The sequence below is a fragment of the Panthera leo genome, chromosome A3 (genome assembly GCF_018350215.1).
Source record: "Panthera leo isolate Ple1 chromosome A3, P.leo_Ple1_pat1.1, whole genome shotgun sequence".
Taxonomy (NCBI): Eukaryota; Metazoa; Chordata; class Mammalia; order Carnivora; family Felidae; genus Panthera; species Panthera leo.
Window position 1 is genome coordinate 113,880,331 of NC_056681.1, and position 21,522 is coordinate 113,901,852.

At 37.5% G+C, this 21,522-nt stretch overlaps 1 protein-coding gene across 2 annotated transcripts in view; it reads right to left on the reverse strand.

Annotated features, from left to right (window-relative positions):
* Window positions 1-21,237, reverse strand: part of SPAST (spastin) — a 51,193-nt gene extending 29,956 nt beyond the window's left edge. The window contains exons 1-3 of one of the 2 annotated variants that reach the window (XM_042933299.1): window positions 20,586-21,237; window positions 4,633-4,716; window positions 2,500-2,583 (exon numbers count right to left, since the gene is read on the reverse strand). In XM_042933299.1, the coding sequence (XP_042789233.1) occupies window positions 2,500-2,583; window positions 4,633-4,716; window positions 20,586-21,000 (583 nt within the window). In that variant the 5' untranslated portion in view covers window positions 21,001-21,237. Of the gene's footprint in view, window positions 1-2,499; window positions 2,584-4,632; window positions 4,720-20,585 lie in introns of both variants that reach the window. The other variant, XM_042933298.1, reaches the window with a different exon arrangement.
* Between the last annotated feature and the right edge of the window lie 285 nt (window positions 21,238-21,522).

The following is a 21,522-nucleotide window of genomic DNA, read 5'->3' on the forward strand; positions in this document are numbered from 1 at the left end:
ACATTAAAAAATTTTGCTGAATTACTAAATAAATTCAGTTAATATCATTGGCACTGTACCTGGTACAGAGTAAAGATTTAATAAGTGGATGCTGAATGAAGCTATTTATTTTTTTACAAAAGGGTAACCTCCAGGTATGCCAAAATTATTTATTTATGGTTAAGCTTTGCTCGAAGGCTTACTAACTTGAATCTAATATATATGAACTCTTCCCATTTATCAGAGAGTCTGCATCCTCTCTAACCAATCTGTAGGCAGAACTCTTAGTATGATTCTCCATCCTAACTAGGTAACTACTGGGCATTCCACCTCTGAAAAGTTCCATTTCTCAACCAATACGTAGTATATAAATATGCTCTACTATGCACGTGTGCACAACTCTTTTTTTACTGTCTTTGGTAGATACAGTCCTAGACTTTGAGATCTCAGAAGACAGGAATATGTTGAGGCCTCTATTCCACCTCTTCTTTTTTAAAGGAACCTCTTGCATGAACGGGCAAAGAGCACTTTTGAGGATGACAACAGACAATGACATCCAAAATATTAATTCTTTTAATGCCTAGCTTGTTATAGATTCTCTTTTCATCCTAGCACAAATAAGAAATTACAAAGCCACATTAAAAGACAAGTCTATAATAGATGAGATGCTTCCAATAATTCATCATATCACATCTTCAAAAGATAAATCAACCAACTCCTAATTACTCAATTAGAAACATGCTACTAAATGTGCCATAATTAAACTTAATCTGCATTATAGATATGATAATTTGTACATATAGTGAAAGGCATTATAGCCAAAACATAGAAAATACCAAGTAGAACAATTAATTATTTTACTACAATAACCTTTGATATTATATTTAATTTTACTTGATACACTAGTGATCTTCACATAGGAAGTAAGAAGACAAACTCTGTCAGCCATAGACACCAGGCGAACATTGCCTTGTTAATTACCTGAAAACATTAAAGGCTTCTTTTTCATCTCTGTGGGGCAAAAAATTTACCAACACAATGGGTCATATAAGAATGAATGAACGAATGAAATATTTACATATGCATGTGTAAATACATTTTTCCACAAAAGCAAGGTGGTGATTACAGATAGATAAGGAGGTGAATAAAAACCAGCATTTTTGAGTACTTACTATGGTCTCTGTGACTGTCACAAATATAGTGAGATAAGTATTATCTATTAGCATATTATAAATGAGATGAAAAAGGCTCAAACATGCTAAATAACTTACCATAAATCACAGAGTAATAAATATATAAGGTCTATCTGTTTACCAAATATATACTTCTATCAAAACAAGTTATGGTACAGAATCACCCAAGAAGGATGGATTTTAGTTCCACTTTGTTTTAGGGGTAGATTTACCTTAAAAAAATAAGTTTAAAATCTATACCTTCAAAGAGAAGATGAAAAGTTTCTCTTTATAGACCTATTCAAACTGATAAATGCAGGAAGAATGACAGAATTATATCACTAAGCATCAGTCATCAATTGCTACTACTATCACAAAATGCCAGAAGTACTGACAAATAAGCATACAACCACCTATCAGATGAACTTGGATATTAAAAGAGACATATCGTATGAATCTTCTGGAGATCCTGATTCAAAAAATTACCAGAAAAATACTAAGTTATTCAATTATGAGATACTAACTAAACATTATATTATGCATTATATTACATTATATTATATATTATATATAAATTCTTTTTGGACACTAATCATTTATTTGGCTATGATTTTTTTGTTAATATTAAAAGAAATATTGGTTATTTTTTAGATGTGATAATGGCATTTGATAATTTTATTTTTAAGGCATTTTTAGAAATACAATAGGAAATATTTATAAATGAATTAAAAAAATGTCAAGAATTTGTTTCAACATAATATGAAGGGGGGAAAGTGGGTATATATGCTACCCACTTTCCCCCCTTCATATTATGTTGAAACAAATTCTGTACATATACATATATACATATATATGTATATGTATATATACACGTACACACACACTGGAGTTGGCAAACTTTTTCTGTAAGAAGCCAGATAGTAAATATTAAAATATTTTAAAAAGCTATATATCAAAAGGCTTTGAGAGATTTATGATCTCTGTATCAACTACTCCACTGTCACTGTAGCATAAAAGCATCCAGACAGTATCTACAGGAATGAGTAGCTGTGTGCCATCTTATAAAAATAGGTAGTGAACTGGGTTTAGCCCATGGGCTGTAATTTGCCAGCCCTTGAATATAGATACATCAAGACTGACTAGGAGTTGATAACTATTAGAGCTGAATGATGGATAATTAATTCATTATACTCTTCTATTTTGTATATGTTAGAAATTTTCTGTAAGTTATAAAAAAAAGCCTAGAACACATTTTTAAGATTGATCTATTTCCATCTAATTTTAAAGTTTCACTGAACACACATTTCAAATACATCTCATTCCAGTTATACAATTCATTAAGTGATACCTAGAAGTTGTAAACGGTCCTTGGCCATAACCAAATTAGTCATCATTTTTGCTTGAAGGCGTCTAGCTCTTTCACACTGTTCACCTGAAAGAACAAAGAGGAAAAAAAGTGAAAACATCTACATTTCCCTACTAATATTACTTCAAGATAAAATATTATCGGGGCACCTGAGTGGCTCAGTCGGTTAAGTGTCTGACTCTTGGTTTCAGCTCAGATCATGATCTCACAGTTCATGGGTTTGAGCCCCACATCGGGCTCCACACCACGGAGCCTGCTTGGGACTCTCTCACACTCTCATTCTCACTCTCACTCTCTCTCTCTCTCTGCCTCTCCCCTGCTCTTGCTCACTCACTCTCTCTCTCTCTAAATATGTAAATAAACTTAAAAAAAAAAAGAAGATAACATATTATCCCAACTAACCTCATGGGGAGTCATAGTCTTTATAATGAAAAGAGTATCTTTAAAAAATCAGTTACATTCCTTTTGATGGTTTCAGATCTACTGTTGTATTTCATGGATTTCATGTGTTATTTCATGGATTTTGAAGCATATCTTTTCCCCTACATTTAAAAATCTTTCAAACTGAGATGGGTTTTACAACCAGTACCAACTTACTAAAGCTATCAGCCAGGCTGCAGTCATACCACAGTCTGTCATTGCCTGTGCGTGAACAAATTTGGTCATTGATGTTAATATTGCTGTTACAGCTTTGTCTAAATAGGATGAAGACAGTACATTCAATAAGGTAAAAGTCAAATTCAAAGTGATGATAAGAAGAGAATGTGTCATATTTTAACTGACACTGTTTTTTCTCTTAGTGGTATAATCAAAGGCATTTTCGATTCAGTGAAGTACCATTTTTCTTATAATTTATTTTCTTCTAGCTCTTCTTCTACACAACTGACAAGGAAGAGCAAATACATTCTGTACATAATTCATAAAGTCATGCTCATAAACTCATGAAAAGTCTCAAAGGCCTAACCTCCCATATATACTTGTTCTATTCTGCTCTCTTTTCTATAGGACACCAGTAGCTAGAGAAGTAGTCAAAAAGGGCAAAGAAAAAAAACCTGGCAGACATTAGACATGTTGCAATTACTGGGGATGAGATGATGTAAGTAGTAGATATCAGCCAACCAGATAACAAATATCCCTGGGTGGACTGATCCATAAGGCTAAGATTCTCATCCTATATAATTTTTCCTTCTGAATTTATTTTATCTATGATAACTAAAATATTTTACTTATTTAATAGTGATACCCACATACTGCACAATAGTCACAGCATAGTATTTTAGAATTCAGGCTCTGGTGTCTCCCTCTCTCTGCCCCTCCCCCGTTCATGCTCTGTCTGTCTCTCTCTGTCCCAAAAATAAATAAAAAACGTTGAAAAAAAAAAAATTAAAAAAAAAAAGAATTCAGGCTCTGAAGTCAGATTGCCTGGGTTCAAATCTTGACTCTACCTACCACTTGCTAGCTATGAGACCTTAGGCAAGTTACTAAACTTCTTGGTACTTAAGGTTATTTATGTAAAAAGTAACAGTAATAGCAGCAGCCTCAGAGTGTGGGGTTGTGGTGAAAATTAAGAGATAACACACATGAAGCACACACACTGATGCCTGGGCACACAGCACAGTGTAAAATAAATGCTGCCTATATAAAGATAATATTAGACTCTAATTTTTAATTTTAGGTGATAGGAAAGTAAAGATGAAAAATAATTGCTTTGGTTTTAAAATGTCAAGTGTACATCAAAGTAAGACATTTACAGCTCATATTCTAACATGCAGTCAAGCATTACCCTTAAACACAAAAGGGAGTCTGATTAAACCATTCCTTTCTGCCTTGACAATGAGGGAAGGACCAGTTTCAAAACAGAGCTAAAAATGAGGCTAAAACATCTCCAACAGTGGGTCCAAGGAGGACACAAGTAATATCCTGGTTTTTGTCAGAATGCTATAGGTAATCAAGTTTGAACACAGGTAATAAAGCATTAACTGTAAGTTTATACACATTAATAATAACACTTAAAAATCTGTCAAATACTTTCAGTAAGTAGCTGGATCTGAAATCAGGGCAATCACATGAATATTATTTGGGATGGCTACCAAACAAATGTAAATAAAATCTTACCTTGTCCTGTAACTATGACAGCTATTCCTTTTTCTAGTTCTTCAATACCTTTCTTATACCATTCCACAGCTTGCTCCTTTTGTCCTGCTTTAAAACAGAAATAATTATTTGTATATATACTAGGCATTACATACTAGAATATACTAAACATTTCCCAAATCATGCTGTTATTAGATGATATATGAAAAAGAGGACTGTGATCAAATAAATCTGAGGAATATTACTATACAACCTCTTGGTACCTTTAGCATCCTAATGTGTATACATTTCCCAAAGGGGAGGTATAGACATCAATATTTCTCAAAATTTTAGGGTTGAGTCCTTTGTTTATCATCTCATGGTATTGATGCTTGTAACCACTGAATACTGTACTATGGAAAGAAATTTTAATTAGGGAGAATTTATTTTAAATAATGGTATTGAAAATACATACAGTTAGAAAACATAAACCTGATTTCAATAATGGGGGAAAAAAGCACTATTTAATCAACCCAATTGTATTCAAATCGGATGTAATTTGTTCATTGTTGGGTGCCTCCTTTTTGGAGTTAGCTTTTATTTTAAAAATGATTGCAGGGGCGCCTGGGTGGCGCAGTCGGTTAAGCGTCCGACTTCAGCCAGGTCACGATCTCGCGGTCCGTGAGTTCGAGCCCCGCGTCGGGCTCTGGGCTGATGGCTCGGAGCCTGGAGCCTGTTTCCGATTCTGTGTCTCCCTCTCTCTCTGCCCCTCCCCCGTTCATGCTCTGTGTCTCTCTGTCTCAAAAATAAATAAAACGTTAAATTAAAAAAAAAATAAATAAATAAAAATAAAAATGATTGCATTATGAGAACTGATACATGAGATTACAAGTGTGGCATTTAGTAAATGTCTATTTTCTTTCAAACAAATGACTGGTTTACAACATTAATTCTTGATCCAAGTTAAGCCTAAAAAAGACCTAAAAATTCAGCATAATCAGTATGTATCAATTTGTATGTAGAATATTTCTATAAAGTGTATGTATGTAAAGTGGTAACAACCACATGCAAATCTCATTGTTTTTGAAAATTAATTTCTTAGTCTTTAGAATCTGAAAAGTGGCACAGAGATACAGTAAAGGTGGAAATCATCTATCAGAACTAAGTTTTTCTTTTTTTCCCAACTTACGTCCCCATTTAATCAAACAACAGTTCCCATGTCATTCCTTAATATTATCTGAAATTTCAAAGCCAGTAAAATATCATGACTCCCTTGATTAACAAAAATGAAGTAGTCTTACCAGAAGCACCACACACAACTAAGTAATGCTGTCCCCTTATGAATGTGTACCACCTACTCCTTCCATCATCCCCCAAATAAATCACTAACTAGATTCAGCCCCTGGGATGGGGTAATTTCTTACTAATTGTAGTGCCACTAGTATTTCACACAGCTTCTAGGCCAGAATAATGACACATGAAGAAATTATTAAGCATTTGTTATAAGGGTGGGTGGCTCAGTCGGTTAAGCATCCAACTCTTGGTTTAGGCTAAGGTCATGATCTCATCGTTCTTAAGTTCGAGCCCCACATGGGTCTCCATGCTGACAGCATGGAACTGCTTGGAAATTTTCTCTTTCTCCCTCTCTCTGTGCCCCTCCCCACTCACTCTCAAAATAAACTTAAAAAAAATAATTTCTTACCTACCAATTCAATTCAAATTTCTTACCATCCAATTCAAATTATTTGGATGCTGACCTTCCTATTTTTTTTAATAAAAAAACCTATTTACATGTACTTTTGGTTTTTTAATTTGAAAAAGAGGGAGGGAAATTATAGAAAACAGTAAAATAGCATTTGCATTCTGAGTGGTGGGAAATGATAACAATGTCACATTTGCTTAAACATTTTTTTTCATAAATTACAATAATAGATACAAAAGAAGTTCCTTTTTTGTGCCTCTTCCCATTTCCAAGCTCCTTTCCTTTCTAGAAACCACTATAATATATTCAGTGAGTATCTTTCTAGTACATGTTTTTCTATTGTACCTATTTTATTTGTACCATTTAAAAATTTTACATCGCTTTTGAGTTCTATGTTGCCATATAGAGATCTACTTCATTCATTTTGACTTCTATATAGTATTCTTTAAAAAAATTTTTTTTTAATGTTTATTTATTCTTGAGAGAGAGAGACAGAGACAGAGCCTAAGCAGGGGGAGGGTCAGAGTGAGAGAGGGACACAGAATCCGAAGCAGGCTCCAGGCTCTGAGCTGTCAGCACAGAGCCCGAAGTGGGGCTCAAACTCACAAGCTGTGAGATCATGACCTGAGCTGAAGTCAGATGCTCAACCGACAGCCACCCAGGTGCCTCTCAATATAGTATCCTTTATCATCCTATAATTTATTCGACTATTTTTCTATTAAAATATATTTAGGTTATTTCCAGTGTCTCAGTATTTCAAATAATGCTGCAATAAACATGCTTGTACCTGTCCTTGTACGTATATGTGCCAATTTCTCTAGGGTATGTTTAAGGGGTAGAATTAATGAGTCATAGTTCAGTTCATTTCCATCCACCAGAAATCAACAAACTACTTTTTGAGAGTGCTTGCACCAATTTCCACTCCTAATAGCAGTGTATGACACTTACCACTGGCAACATCCAAATAAATGTTTTAAGGAGGCTGAGTAAATTACTATCTGCAAATGAAATGACTGATTACAGATAAACTCACGTGCTCAATACTCAATTACCTAACATTTTTTGATAAGAGGTAGTTGATTTGCTGTATTAATTGAATCTCTAAGTCAGTATGATAGTAGAAAATGCATAAATAATTATTACAAGACTTATAAGTACAAGACTACTGGAGAAAGGATAGATATATAGGTCAGTAGAACAGAAGAAAAAGTCCAGAAATAGACCCACACGCATAACATGGATTGACTTTGACAAAGATGACAAGGTAAGTCAATGAAGAAAGAACAGCCTATTCAAAAAATGATGCTAGAATAACAGCCCTCCATATAAAGAAACCTTCATACAACATAGAAAAAATTAACTTAAAATGGATCACAGACCTAAATGTAAAACCTAAAACTACTTAATTGATAGAAGAAAACAGACAAAATTCTTTGTGATTGTGGCTTAGGCAGAGATTTAGAAGATAAAAATCACAAACCTTAAGAGAAAAAAACTTGATAAACTAGATTGCATTAAAATTAAAAGCTGGGGCACCAGGGTGGCTCAGTCAGTTAAGCGTCCAACTCTTTATCTCAGCTCAGGCCTTGATCTCACGGTTGTGAGTTCAAGTCCTATGCTGGACTCTGTGTGGAGCACGAAGCCTACTTAAAAAAAAAAAAAAAAAAATTAAAAGCTCCTGCTCCTTAAAAGACAGAGTTAGACAATGAAAACACAAGCCCCAGACTGAATGGGAGAAAATATTTGCAAACCACTATGTCTAAAAAAAGACATGTAACCAGAATACATAAAGAACTCTTACAATACAATGATAAAAAAAAATTATCCTCATTAAAATATAGTGGGCAAAAGATCAAATAATGTATACTTTATCAAAGACAGACATAACTCGCAAAGAAGTGCGAGAAAAGATGTTCAACATTATTAGCTTTTAGGTAACTACAAATTAAAATCACAAGATCCCACTAAGTACCTAATTTAGAATGGAAAACAATTCCAATACGTCAACTATACCCCCCCCAAAATTTTTTAAAGCACTTAAAATTATAAGACAAAATAAAAATGGACCTCAATATACTTGGAAGGGTGAATACAAAGTACAGCCATTTTGGGAGAAAGTCTGATAGCTTATGATATTAACGTACACATGTTTACCACACGACCCAGCAATCCCTTCTTCTTTGTATTTACCCAAAGAAATGAAATGAAAACATTAAAGACCAGTACATGAATGTTTATAACAGCTTTATTCATAAGAGCTAAAAACTGGAAACAATCTAGATGTCCATCATTTAGTGAATGGATTAACAAAATGTGGTACATCCATATGTAGAATATTATCCAGCAGTAAAAAGGAACAAACTACTGGTAAATGTAGGAATGTGGATGAATCTCAAAAACATGCTAAACGAAAGAAGCTAGACACAAAAGGCTACAGACTGTATGAATCCATTTAAATGACACTCAGTGAAGACAAAACTATAGGGACAGATCAGATCTGTGACTACCAGGGGCTAATCGAAAGGCAAGGGGACTGATTACAAAGGGGCACAAAGTAGCTTTTGGAATGATAAAACATTCAGTATATGTTGTTGTTATGGTTACCCAACTCTTTGTAAATACTCACTTAACTACACACTCTTAAAAGGGTTCAATTTTACTGTATGTAAATTATACCTCAATAAATCTGACTCTTAAAAAGTGCAATACTCTTAACATTTATGTAGAAGTATATTCATTGTGGCTTAGAATATTACACCTGAACTACAATCTTCATTACAAGATTAAAATACAAAAATTAGAAAAATATTTTTAAAACATCTGTTTAAAGGGATCAATGAGTTTTCAAAACAGTGAAAAGTACCAAAATTTGTAAAGGTACCATTTCATATTCATTAGCATGAATTACTAAAATTACAAAAATTACTAAAATATAGAAAGGAAAAAAGCCAACAGAGGTGGGTCTACTTTCTACTTGAAGCAACTGCCAATTCTGAAAGCAAAAGTGGCCAAGAAACTAAGCAGAGCTTTCAGCAGACTCATAGAACTAAATTGACAAAATGCAAATTCCAGGACATGTCCAGAAAAAATAGTGGCAAAGCTTCCAAGATTTTGGTTGGGACCCTGCATTACTGAAGAGTTAAGAACTAGACCAGCCTGCACAATGGCTAGAAACCATACTTAAATCACTTCACTACCTTTACCCTGAAAGTAAGGGAAACTACAGCCCTTACCGTCCACTGATCACCCTTTTGACTAAACTGTGGCAGAAAAACCAAAGCTTCCAATGGTCTCTAGCACAGAAAAGGCCCTCAATACAGTTCTTAGTTTCCTTTATACATTGTTCTTAACTCTATAAACCCAAGTAATACTCAAACTCAACCAACCAAACTGTACCAAGTCAAGAGAAGAGTGGGGTGGCAGAAACTTGCATTCACTGTTGTAGTTGAAATTATTAGCTAATAATTTTAACTACAAGCAAACTACATAATCTATGGCAGTGACCCAAAGGTCAAATATTGTCAACTACCTGTTTTAGTACATAAAACTTTACTGGATCACACCTACTACATGAGAATTTTGAGTAGCTGTGACAACTTAAAATATTTACTAAATATTTACTAAATTCAACAACAAAAAATCAAACGCAACATAAAAACTGACAAAGGACATAAAAAGACATTTTCAAAGTAGATATAGAAATAACCAATAAGCAAATGAAAAAATGTTCAACATCATAAATTAGGGAATGCAAATCAAAACCATGATGAGGCATTGTTTCACATCCATTAGGAAGACTATTATTTAAAAAACCCTAGAACTAACCAATGTGGAGAAATTAGAAACCCTTGCCCACTGGTAGTAGCAACATACAAATGGTACAACTGATGTGGAAAAGTCCCTCAAAAAATTAAACACAGAATTACCATATGATCCAGCAATTCTACTCCTACGCAGATACTCAAAAATACCGAAAGCAGGGAAGCAAACAGATACCTGTATATTCATGTCCATAGTAGCATTATTCACAATAGATGGAAACAACCCAAATGTCCATCAAAAGACAAATAGTGAAACAAAATGTGGTGTGTGTGTGTGTGTGTGTGTGTGTGTGTGTGTGTGTGTATAATGGAATATTAGGCAGCCTTTAAAAGGAATGAAATCTGGGATGCCTGGGTGACTCAGTCGGTTAAGAGTCCAACTCTTGATTTCAGCTCATGTCATGATGTAATGGTTCGTGGCAGAACACCCGAAGTGTTCTGCACTGGCAATGGGGAGCCTGCTTGGGATTCTCTCTCTCTCTCTCTCTCTCTCTCTCTCTCTCTCTCATGCTCTCGCTTTCACTCTCTCTGCCCCTGCCCTGCTTGCTCTCGCTCTCTAAAATAAATAAATTAATTTAAAAAAAGGAATGAAATCTGATACATACTACAACATGGCTGATGAACCCTGAAAACATTATGTTAAGTGAGGCAAGTCAGACACACAAAAAATACCGTATGATTCCATTTACATAAGGTACCTGGAATAGGCAAATTCATACAAACAGAAAGTAGAACAGAAATTACCAGGGACGGAAGAAAGGGGAGAATGGAGAAGGGAATATAGGTGGAGAGTTATTATTTAATAGGTACAGAGTTTCTGTCTGGATTGATAAAAAGTTCTAGAAATTGGGGCGCCTGGGTGGCTCAGTCGGTTAAGCGGCCGACTTCGGCTCAGGTCATGATCTCGCGGTCTGAGTTCGAGCCCCGCATCGGGCTCTGAGCTGTCAGCACTGTTTCAATTCTGTGTTTCAATTCTGTGTCTCCCTCTCTCTGACCCTCCCCCGTTCATGCTCTGTCTCTCTCTGTGTCAAAAATAAATAAACGTTAAAAAAAAAAAAAATTAAAAAAAAAAGTTCTAGAAATGGATAATAGTGATGGTTGCACAACACTGGGAATGTATTTAATGCCACTGAATTGTATACTTAAAATGATTAAAACAGCAAATTCTATGTTATCTATGCTTTACCACAATAAAAAAATTACTGGGGCACCTGGGTGCCTCAGTTGGTTAAATGTCTGACTCCTGATTTCAGCTCAGGTCATGATCTCATGGTTCATTAGATTGAGCCCAGCATTAGCACAGAGCCTGCTTAGGATTCTCTCTCTCACCCTCTCTCTCTGACTCTCCCCCCACCCCACCCCCTGCACGTGCACATTCTCTCAAAATGAATAAACTTAAAAAAAATTACTAAATGGCCCATTATAAGCAATTTGCTATCCCTTGGTATACAGCAATGAAAATGAACAAAACTACTGCCATGTGCAACATCACAGAATAATTGACAAGCATTTATTGATTTCACTGTAAAGCTCAAGATGGGGAAAAACTGACCTATAGTGTTAGAGTTAGGATTTGTAGATACCTTCACAAAAGATGGGGAAAAGGAGCACGTGGAAGATGGAAGAAAGCATGACAAAGGCAGGCTTTTTGAAGTAATATTCTATTTTTTTTAATGTTTTTATTTATTTTTGAGAGAGAGAGACAGGGCAAGTGGAAGAGGGGCAGAGAGAGAGAGAGAGAGAGAGAGAGAGAGAGAGAAAGGAGACACAGAATCCGAAGCAGGCTCCAGGCTCTGAGCTGAGCTGTCAGCACAGAGCCCCACATGGGGCTAGAACCCATGAATCACGAGATCATGACCTGCACTGAAGTCAGACACTCAACTGACTGAGCTGCCCAGGTGCACCAGTAATATTCTATTTCTTAACCTGGTGGGGTTTCAGACTGCTATGTTCACTTTGAAAATTCATTAAGCAATAAAGTAATTGTGCACTTTATATATAAGTTAATCAAAGTTTACTTAAAAACTAAAGAACAGGAGAAGATCAGATATATTGATATGCAAAGAGAGTCCCAATACATTAAAAAGGTACAGATCAGTTTATTATAACATTTGTTTCCTCTAATGAATACTTACATTTATATAAGTAAAATCAGATAACTTATTAGCAATCATCTTCCCAAGGCTAAGATTACAGAGGATTTTCACTCCCTATATTTGTTCATTATTTTAATTTTTGAGTATGTGCTACTGTACAAGCAACAGAAATACTAACAACATCCGTCTTTAAATTGACGTAAGTCTAGGGGTACCTGGGTGGCTCAATCAGTTAAGGGGCTGACTCTTGATTTCTGCTCAGGTCACAATCTCATGATCTGTGAGATTGAGCCCCATGCTGGGCTCTGCATAATGGCATGGAGCATCCTTGGGATTCTCTCTCTGACTCTTCCCCACTTGTGCTCGCTCTCTCAAAATAAACAATTTTAATTTAAAAAATATAAATAAATAGAGGTAAATATAGTGGACTAAGTTATGAATTATCTACTTCATCTTTTTCATTCATATAGTAGTAGTACCCACACTGCCAGAGGGAGGGTCAAAACAAGAGTAGTTTGAGGTAGAGAGAGAGGATATGTGTTTGTAGTAAGTAAGAAGATGGGGACATAAGTCCTCGCTCATCATTTAAAAAAATTTTTTTACATGTTTATTTTTGAGAGAAAGAGAGACAGCATGAATGGGGAAGGGGTAGAGAGAGAGGGAGACACAGGATCCAAAGCAGGCTCCATACTCTAAGCTGTCAGCATAGAGCCCGACGCAGGGCTCGAACTCACGAGCCGTGAGATCATGACCTGAGCCGAAGTCGGACGCTCAACTGACTGAGCCACTCAGGCACCCCATTGGTCATCATTTAATAGCAGTATGACTTTGGGAAAGTCAGTCAATCTCTCTGAGCTTTAGTCTCCTGACCTAAAAGCAAGATGACATTTTTTTACCTAACCGAGTTATGTCAAAAATCAAATGAAATAGGATATGTGACAGACAATACTTTAAATAATAAAGAAGCATGTAAACATTACTTTTACTATTTTTATTACACTTAGTACATTTGTTGGTTGACTAAATCCTTCTACTTCTGAACTGCATGCACAGTTGTACGTTCTTGAGTTTTCCTCATTTAAGTTATATAAAGCCACTGCTTTTTACTTGTTTAGTCCTTAGTATACGCCTACAAAAAATTCCAGGGAACAAATATATTCATTTTCCTACACAATTTTCTGCTAGCAACTTGCAAGTGTCACAATTGACAGAGTAACAAGTATCTTTAAAAATCCTACAATAGAGTTTATTGTGTGCTAAATACTAAGAAACCACAGGGACCATGAAGCATCAGCAAATAGCCCCCAGATTAATTCTCTCATAGGTCACTATCACTGGAAAGGACACTTAATTTTAAAAAATTTTTTTAATGTTTATTCATTTTTTGAAAGAGAGAGAGCACGTGCATACACACGAGTAGGGGAGGAGTGGCGAGAGAGGGGACACAGAATTCGAATCGGGCTCCATGCTCTAAGCTGTCAGCACAGAGCCCAATGTGGGGCTCAAACTCATGAACCACAAGATCATGACCTGAGTTGAAGTTGGACGCTCAACCAACTGAGCCACCCAGGCGCCCCTGAAAAGGACACTTTCTACTGTGTTTTAATTCAGCAAAAAAGTCACACTTGCATTCACTTTCTAACTTCAAGGTTTATTTCTAAAGTAAAAACTTATTTTCCAGGGCGCCTGGGTAGCTCAGTCGGTTGAGGGTCCAACTTCGGCTCAGGTCATGATCTCATTGTTTGTGGGTTTGAGCCCCTGATCGGGCTCTGTGCTGACAACTCAGAACCTGGAGCCTCCTTCAGATTTTGTGTCCCCCTCTCTTTCTGTCCCTCCCTGACTCATGTTCTGTCTTTCTCTCTCTCAAAAATAAAATAAACATTAAAAAATATTTTTTAACTTATTTTCCCATTTAATTCCCATGTTTTGAATTAAAAAGTTTTGAATCCCATGTAAAGAAATCATTTTGGTTTTGGACATTTTCTTTAAACCTTAAGAATGCCAATTAGTTTATCTTTTTAAAAGTCTTTTGTATTTACTATGGGTAGTGGGTAAATTTAATTTTTTTCAGTGCATTTTCTCTATTTTCCAAATTCTCCACAAAAAGCTTGCATTACATTCATATATGAATACAGAAAGATTGGGGCGCCGGGGTGGCTCAGTCTGTTAAGTGTCGGACTCTTGACTTCAGCTCAGGTCATGTTCTCATGGTTCATGAGTTGGAGCCCTGAATCGGGCTCTACACTAACAGTGTGGAGCCTGCTTGCGTGCTTGGGATTGTCTCTCTCTCCCTCTCTCTCTACCCCTTCTCTGCTCACGTGCATGTGCCCATGCTCTCGCTCTCTCTCAAAATAAACTTTACCAAAATTTTAAAGAAAGTACAAAAACATTAATTTTATCTCTTTTATAATAAGAAGCTAAGACACTAAGTGAGCTTAGGCGGAGACTTCCAACTTTTTTTCTGAACTAAGGGTCACAATTAGCAAAAAGATTTTTATATCACTCTTTAGATAATTCTCTTTCTTTCCCAAATGTAATTTACACTGCACTTGTGTCCTAAAAATGGTAACAGGAACTAGGTATGAAGGTTTAAAACAATGTTCTAACATAACCTCTAGGAGTTATAATTTAAGAGGATTGTTGAAATTAAAAACAGTAGTCTCATTTTCTGAGGACCTACTAGGTGCAAGCACTAAGTATTTTCCAAACATGGTCTCAGTATAGTAAGGAACTTGCCCAAGATCTTAAATAGTCAGAATTCAAATGCCATTTTGGATATTAGGCGCTGCAATTAAGGGTAAAATTAGACCCTCAAAGCTAAGGAAGAGGAAAGCAGTCCCTAACACCCAGGAGCTGGCCTAGTACTATTAGTATCAGCTAGGGTCTGGTGTAACTAAGAGTTGATCTGGCACTACACCTAGGTCTGGTGTTCTTTTGAACATAAACAATTTCATACAACATTAGCATCAGATAAGGCTACTCTATGATGGTGATGGATCAAGACAAACACAAGACACAGACAAAACATGAACACTGTCCAAGCCATGAAATACCAAACACCCCCCTTTTCAGCCTAATGAGTGCTTCTCAACCAGTAACAGCTTTAGCCTTATTCTATTCTTCCCTCTTCCTAAATCACATTTAATCACACTTAATCATAGAATATCTTCACCTCCTCATATCATCCAATCCAGAGTAAAACTCTACTTCCTTAAAATCCTCCTCAAAATCACCCAATACAAGCCCAAATCCTAGAGTAAGTTATTTCCAACACCCTTTCCCTAGGATGCCATGGTTTCCACAGCGCACGTTCTCCCTGCTTCAATGATAAATTGCACCTGTTCAATTACAGGTGTGTGTTCCTAGTGATGGTTGACTGAAAGACATTGACAAAACCCACTTAAAAACAACAGTTACTTCTCTTCCTCTCTATTGTAGCATAAAGTATCTGTAGAAGAACTGAAAAGATACACGAATAAGTTTAGAATGTCTATGCTCTACCTAGTTAGCTGTAAAACAAGTCTCCAAGATAATCATAGATTTTGCTATTTTTCTTTCTTCATTGACCAGAAAGAACAACTGCTGACATGTGAGTCTGCTCAAAGTTTTATTCTATAGGATATCTAGCATGAGCAGTTAATCCACAAAGAGAAAAAATAGGCTACATTAGCACATTAATAATTTCACGGGTATTATATAGGTCAAGGAGAATTGTAAGTCAAAAAAAGAGGAAACCATTAGAAAAATAGAGAATCCATACTTTGCTAGAAGTCAAAAGGCCAACTACTGGATTGGATGGAGCACGGGGAATATGATAGTAGAAAAAAGAGGTAGGAAAGGTTAGGGAAGATCCTTTGTCAATAATTTAATAATTTTAATAATTTAATAATTTAATATCCATTTACTGACTATTCCTCAACTATCATCTAGATGACTCATCTGGATAGATTCTTAGGAATCCAGTTACCAGGTGAGTTTTATAGGGTTTAACTACATTCTACATTAGGAAAAATATAAACTGCAATAAAAAAGATCTAAAAACACAGCAAGGGATACAGTTCCTAACAGTGGCTGCCTTTTTGTCTTTTTAGTGCAAATGCCACTAACTATTCTTGAAGAGAAATGTGAAATGTTTATTGTGTATTTAATAAAAGATGATGTTATTCTTTTGGAAAAGGGTGATATTATGTGAATGTCCATCCATCAGAATAATTATTTCCTTGTTCTAATCATAGAAACTTCAGAGCATAATCATCAGGCCCAAGAAAATTGTCTGAAATCAGTCTTTTCAACATGGTGACTAGCAGGTTTTAAGGGTAAAAGAAAGCATACCAAATCTGACATTTATTTTCTCTATTCTCTATCTTTACCTTCTGAAAATATAGATAGGCAAGTATTTTGTGCGTGTTTTAAACAGCGTAAGGATGAATTATAGGGAATTACACAATTACACGACAATGTTTCAAAATTCTGTTTTAAATATAAACTGGGAATAAATATAAAAAGATTCTATTAGACAATTTCTGTCCTTGATGCCAGGTTCTTCAGCCCTACAATATCCTGAGAAACCAACTCTCTCTCTTTCATACAACATACTGGGCCCTTACTGTCAAGTTCTACACACTCCAGGTAATCAAACCACACCTACAAAACCTGCACCACTACTTGCAGGAGTCATGCCAAACATGTTAGGTCATGTTCCGGTTAATCCAAAGACCCACTATGACAACCTCCTCCTTTCCCCCAAGTATTCCAAAGGGTCTAGTGCAAGCATTACACAATAGAAAACCTGCCTAGTATAAAGCAGAAAGTACAATATTCTTAACTTCACCTAAACTCTGTTCCTGGTTCTGCTAATGTGAGTTCACTCTTTAAATTTGTTTCTCCATACACATGATGAATATAAAAGGTTATCAGTTTTCCAAAGATGTTCAACAATTAAAAATATATCCACAAATTATTTAACTCCTTGACAAAAATGAGAGATATATAAAATGCATGAAAACACACACATCTTTTATTAATCACATAGCAAATGCCGTCTTATCTCACTGGAGAGGAAGTGAGTTTTTCTTAAGTAGCATCAAGAATGCAGAGCTATGCAAATGAATTAGTATCCAATAAATTCTTGCTTTAATGAATAGAACTCAACTATCCTTACATTAGGTAAACAGAATTTGCTGTGTTATTCTTCTCTGTTTAAAATAGTGTGGCTTCGGGGCGCCTGGGTGGCTCAGTCGGTTAAGCGTCCGACTTCAGCTCAGGTCACGATCTCGCGGTCCGTGAGTTCGAGCCCCGCGTCAGGCTCTGGGCTGATGGCTCGGAGCCTGGAGCCTGCTTCCGATTCTGTGTCTCCCTCTCTGTCTGCCCCTCCCCCGTTCATGCTCTGTCTCTCTTTGTCTCAAAAATAAATAAATGTTAAAAAAAATTTTTTTAATAAAAAAAAATAGAGTGGCTTCATACAAACTTAGGCATTTATGAAAATTCAGTATCAAAGCTGAGTATGCCAAAAGAATAAAATACAAAATAAGCAGTCACTATATAAACCACATGTATACACTACTTTATTAAAATAAGATTTAATTTGGCCTTTATTACTTCAAGGCATCAAATGTTTCAATTAATTAACACCACTACAGTCTGAAATAGCGCACTTCACCTGCAGAAACAAAGTGGCTTTCAGCACATTTAGAAGCTAAGTCAAGTTGCTAAGGGAATAGCAGTGCATCACATTACTAGCCCCTTGATGGTTTACCAGAGTTAGGAAACTTTTGATGACTGATTTAAAGACAATTCATTTCTTGCTTTTTCTTTCTTTCTTTCTTTTTTTTTTTTTAAGTAGGCCTCATGCCCAGCACAGAGCCCAGTGTGGGGCTTGAACTCACGACCCCAAGACCAAGACCTGAGCCAAGATCAAGAGTCTGACACTTAACCAACGGAGCCACCCAGCAGCCTCAAAGGGTTCTATTTGTTTATATATACAGTATTTTGACACAGTGGGAAAGAGGGAGAATGAAATTCTCGTATTCTTCTATACTGTCAAAGACAGCTGAGAGATAAATAGGCTTCAAATGTGAACTCTTGCAACTACTGGATTAAGGCTCAAGTACAAAAAGTTTCAATATTCTAAAGAAAAAATAGGAGATAGAAGAGAACCATGACAATATAAACTTAGCTTTAACTCATTTTTAAAGGAAAATGAATAATTTGTTTCAGTTTGAATTAGTTTTGGCATATAAGGCATCAGTTGCAGAACTCAAACTGAAGAGTTACCAAAGCCCATTCCGACATCTTTTAGAAACTAAAATAAAGCAAAAAAACTTTGAATAGAAACATTATTGGTAGAATGAGGCTGATGTGGTCCATGGATTGCTGAAATATTTATACTTAAAAAATATTTTGGGAGGATTTAACTATAATAGATGCAGGCATACATGTGATACTCTAAGATAAATTATAAGTATGAAACACAAAGTCTAAATTCTACTTCTGTCACTTATCCCTCACATGAAACTGATTTCTCTTTAAATCTAATAGCCTCAGATCTTTTTTTTTTTTTTTCATATCTAGGTTTTCCTTGCCCTCTCCTCTTATTCTACCTCCCTCCTAACTCCCATCACTCAGTGTTAAATAAAATATCCTTATATTTTCTGGCATTCTTTTCCTAAATACTACAATGAATCTACCTTTAAAGATCTTCCCTCTATTCTAAACCATCTTTTGACCTAGACTGGTAAACTTCTGAAGACCCTACTGTAACCAGATAGTGCAATAAAACAGTGCTTCTCTAGGAAGAGACGATGGTACTCTTCACCCTCACCAAGGATCCTTGGATGTTCCTAAGTGGTGGTACAGCATAAAGCAGTTAACAAAAAACTTCCTTCCACAAACACATGGTATTTTTGTTCTTAAACAGAACTCCTTCCTATAACTCTTTTTTTTAAATAAAGATTTTTTTTAAAGCAATCTCTACACCCAATGGGGGGCTCAAACTCAGAACCCTGAGATCAAGAGCTGTGTGTTCCACCGACTGAGCCAGCGAGGTGTCCCTTCCTAGAACTCTCTTAACCTCCACTGTCCTAACAATCAAAAACCATGAATGCCTGTCCCTTTCCTTAAATCCAAAGGAAATAGGTTTCAACAAAACTGAAATTCTAGAACAGTTTCTGCAGTTGACAGTGGTGAAATATTGCAAATGAACAGCAGATTGGTTTTTTTTTTTTTCCTTTCTAACTGACAATGTAAGTGAACACCTAATTGAGGTGGGATAGAAAAATGTTCTTTGGTAGTTACAGGAAAAAGAAGATCTCAGCGTACCAGAGGGAGAGATGAAAGGAGGGATTTTCAAAATGTTTTAAGACATCTTCTAACTTCAGCTCTCATCTTCCATAAAAAAATTTTTTTCATTAGCAATCAGCATAGGTTTGAAATGCTTTAATCCTTTGGGACTCAGTTTGTTCATCTGTAAAATGCTGATACTAACAGTACTTTTAACTCACAGGGTAGTTGTGAGGATTAAATAGGTAATACACATAAACCTAATAGTACAGAGCTTGGTGCACAGAACCACTTAAAAACGTTTAAAAAAATCTAAAGGATATAGATTTTGCTTTCATTCAAAGTGGGAAAGAGGGAGATGGAAAAAAAAAGATATACATCTTTGCTTCAAGTTTTATTATAAAACGAGCTATGTAAGTTTTTCCTGTTCATTTAACATTTCAATTTAGAAACTTAGAGGCAACCTTGTTATGCTGATTTACATAAAATCAAACAAGGCACAAATTTCACGTTAAACTAGAACTTGATAGAAAAGCACTTGGGAGTCATTCTATTGATAAAATGCCTGTCCTGTAACTTCAAACAAAATGCCAATTTAGCTATAATCCGATGCAGCTGTTCCTTTCAAAATTAAGTCACCATTTGTTCTTTTTTTTTTTTTTGACACTACAGTACTTTGCTTTCATTAAAAGCTTCTAACAAGGCACAGCTTCTCCGATACCAAAACCTTTTGGAAACCTGGCTCAGAGGAAGCCACACACTGTTTACAGTGCTAGAAAGGATCCGTGTGGTCACTCTAGGACAACTGTCACTGTCACTAGCACGTCCGGCTGTCTCAGGGACTTGGGTCATGTCGAAGTGAAGGGGAAGGCTGGTGTCTGAAACAAAGTCGACAGCTAGGGTGGCTGAATGGGGGGAGGTTTAACTGAGAACAGGACGAGGGTCTGACCGCGGTGAAGCCGTCTGGTGGGGTGGATCAATTCCGAGGGTGCACTGCCCACTCCCAGAGCAAAGGGACGCAGGTGTTGCCATCCCTCGGCAACCCCACCGCTTTCTTTCTGGCGCCGCCTCCCCCCCTCCCCTCAGCCCCCTAGTTACCTTTCTCGTCCTCATCGATGCGCAGGGCAACGGAGATGTACTCGAAGGCCTGTTTGTGGAAGGCTCGGACGCGCTCGGCCTCCCCGCCCGGCACTGGTGCCGGGGGCGAGGCCGAGGCCGGCGCCGGCGCGGCCCGGGAGCTCCTCTTGGCAGCCATGAGGGCGCGGGAGAAGCGCTGGCAGAGCCACACGAAGAGGAGCCCCAGGTGGAAGGCGACGAACCGCAGCAGCGCGAAGCCTATGAACAGCGGGTAGGAGAAGTAGTACAGGTTTCGCTTATGCGGCGACTCGGGCGGGGGGGCCGGCCTGGGGGCGGGACGGGCGGGGGCCAGGCAGGGGGGCGGAGGCCTGGGAGGCACCGGGCTGCTGCCGCCGCCGGAGCCTTTCTTCTTCCCTCGTCCACCCGGAGAATTCATTCACAGCTCCCACTGCCGCCGCCGCCATAACCCGCCTCCCGCAGACCGACGGCGACCAAGCGACGGCGGCGGCCACTGGGACGGCGAGGGCCACAGACGCCCGCGCGCCCGCCGGTCCCAGGAGCTCGGCACCTCCACGCGCTGCTCGCAGGCTCCGCCCCTTTCTCCGCGCTCGGCCAAGAGCACAACCCCTTTCCTCCTCCAGCGGTCGGTAGCTACTGCCCCTCCCTCTCGGTGTCCTCTCAGCCTCCTGGTAGCTCCGAGCGGTGACCGCGCACGCGCACGCACACCCATGTCTTTCTCCGGCGCGCGCGCGCACGCCGCCGTCTTTGTTGACCCGAGCTCCTACTGCGCGTGTGCAGTTCCCGCCCTTTGGGCCCTTCCCAGCGGGACTACTGTTCCCAAGGTACAGTTCGGCTACGTTGTCCTCAGGGACTGGTCGCTCTACTGGCAACGCTGTCCCCGGCAACTGCTTAGCGGGGAACCTTGGTCATCAACTCCTCAGCGCAGCGGGTACAGCTG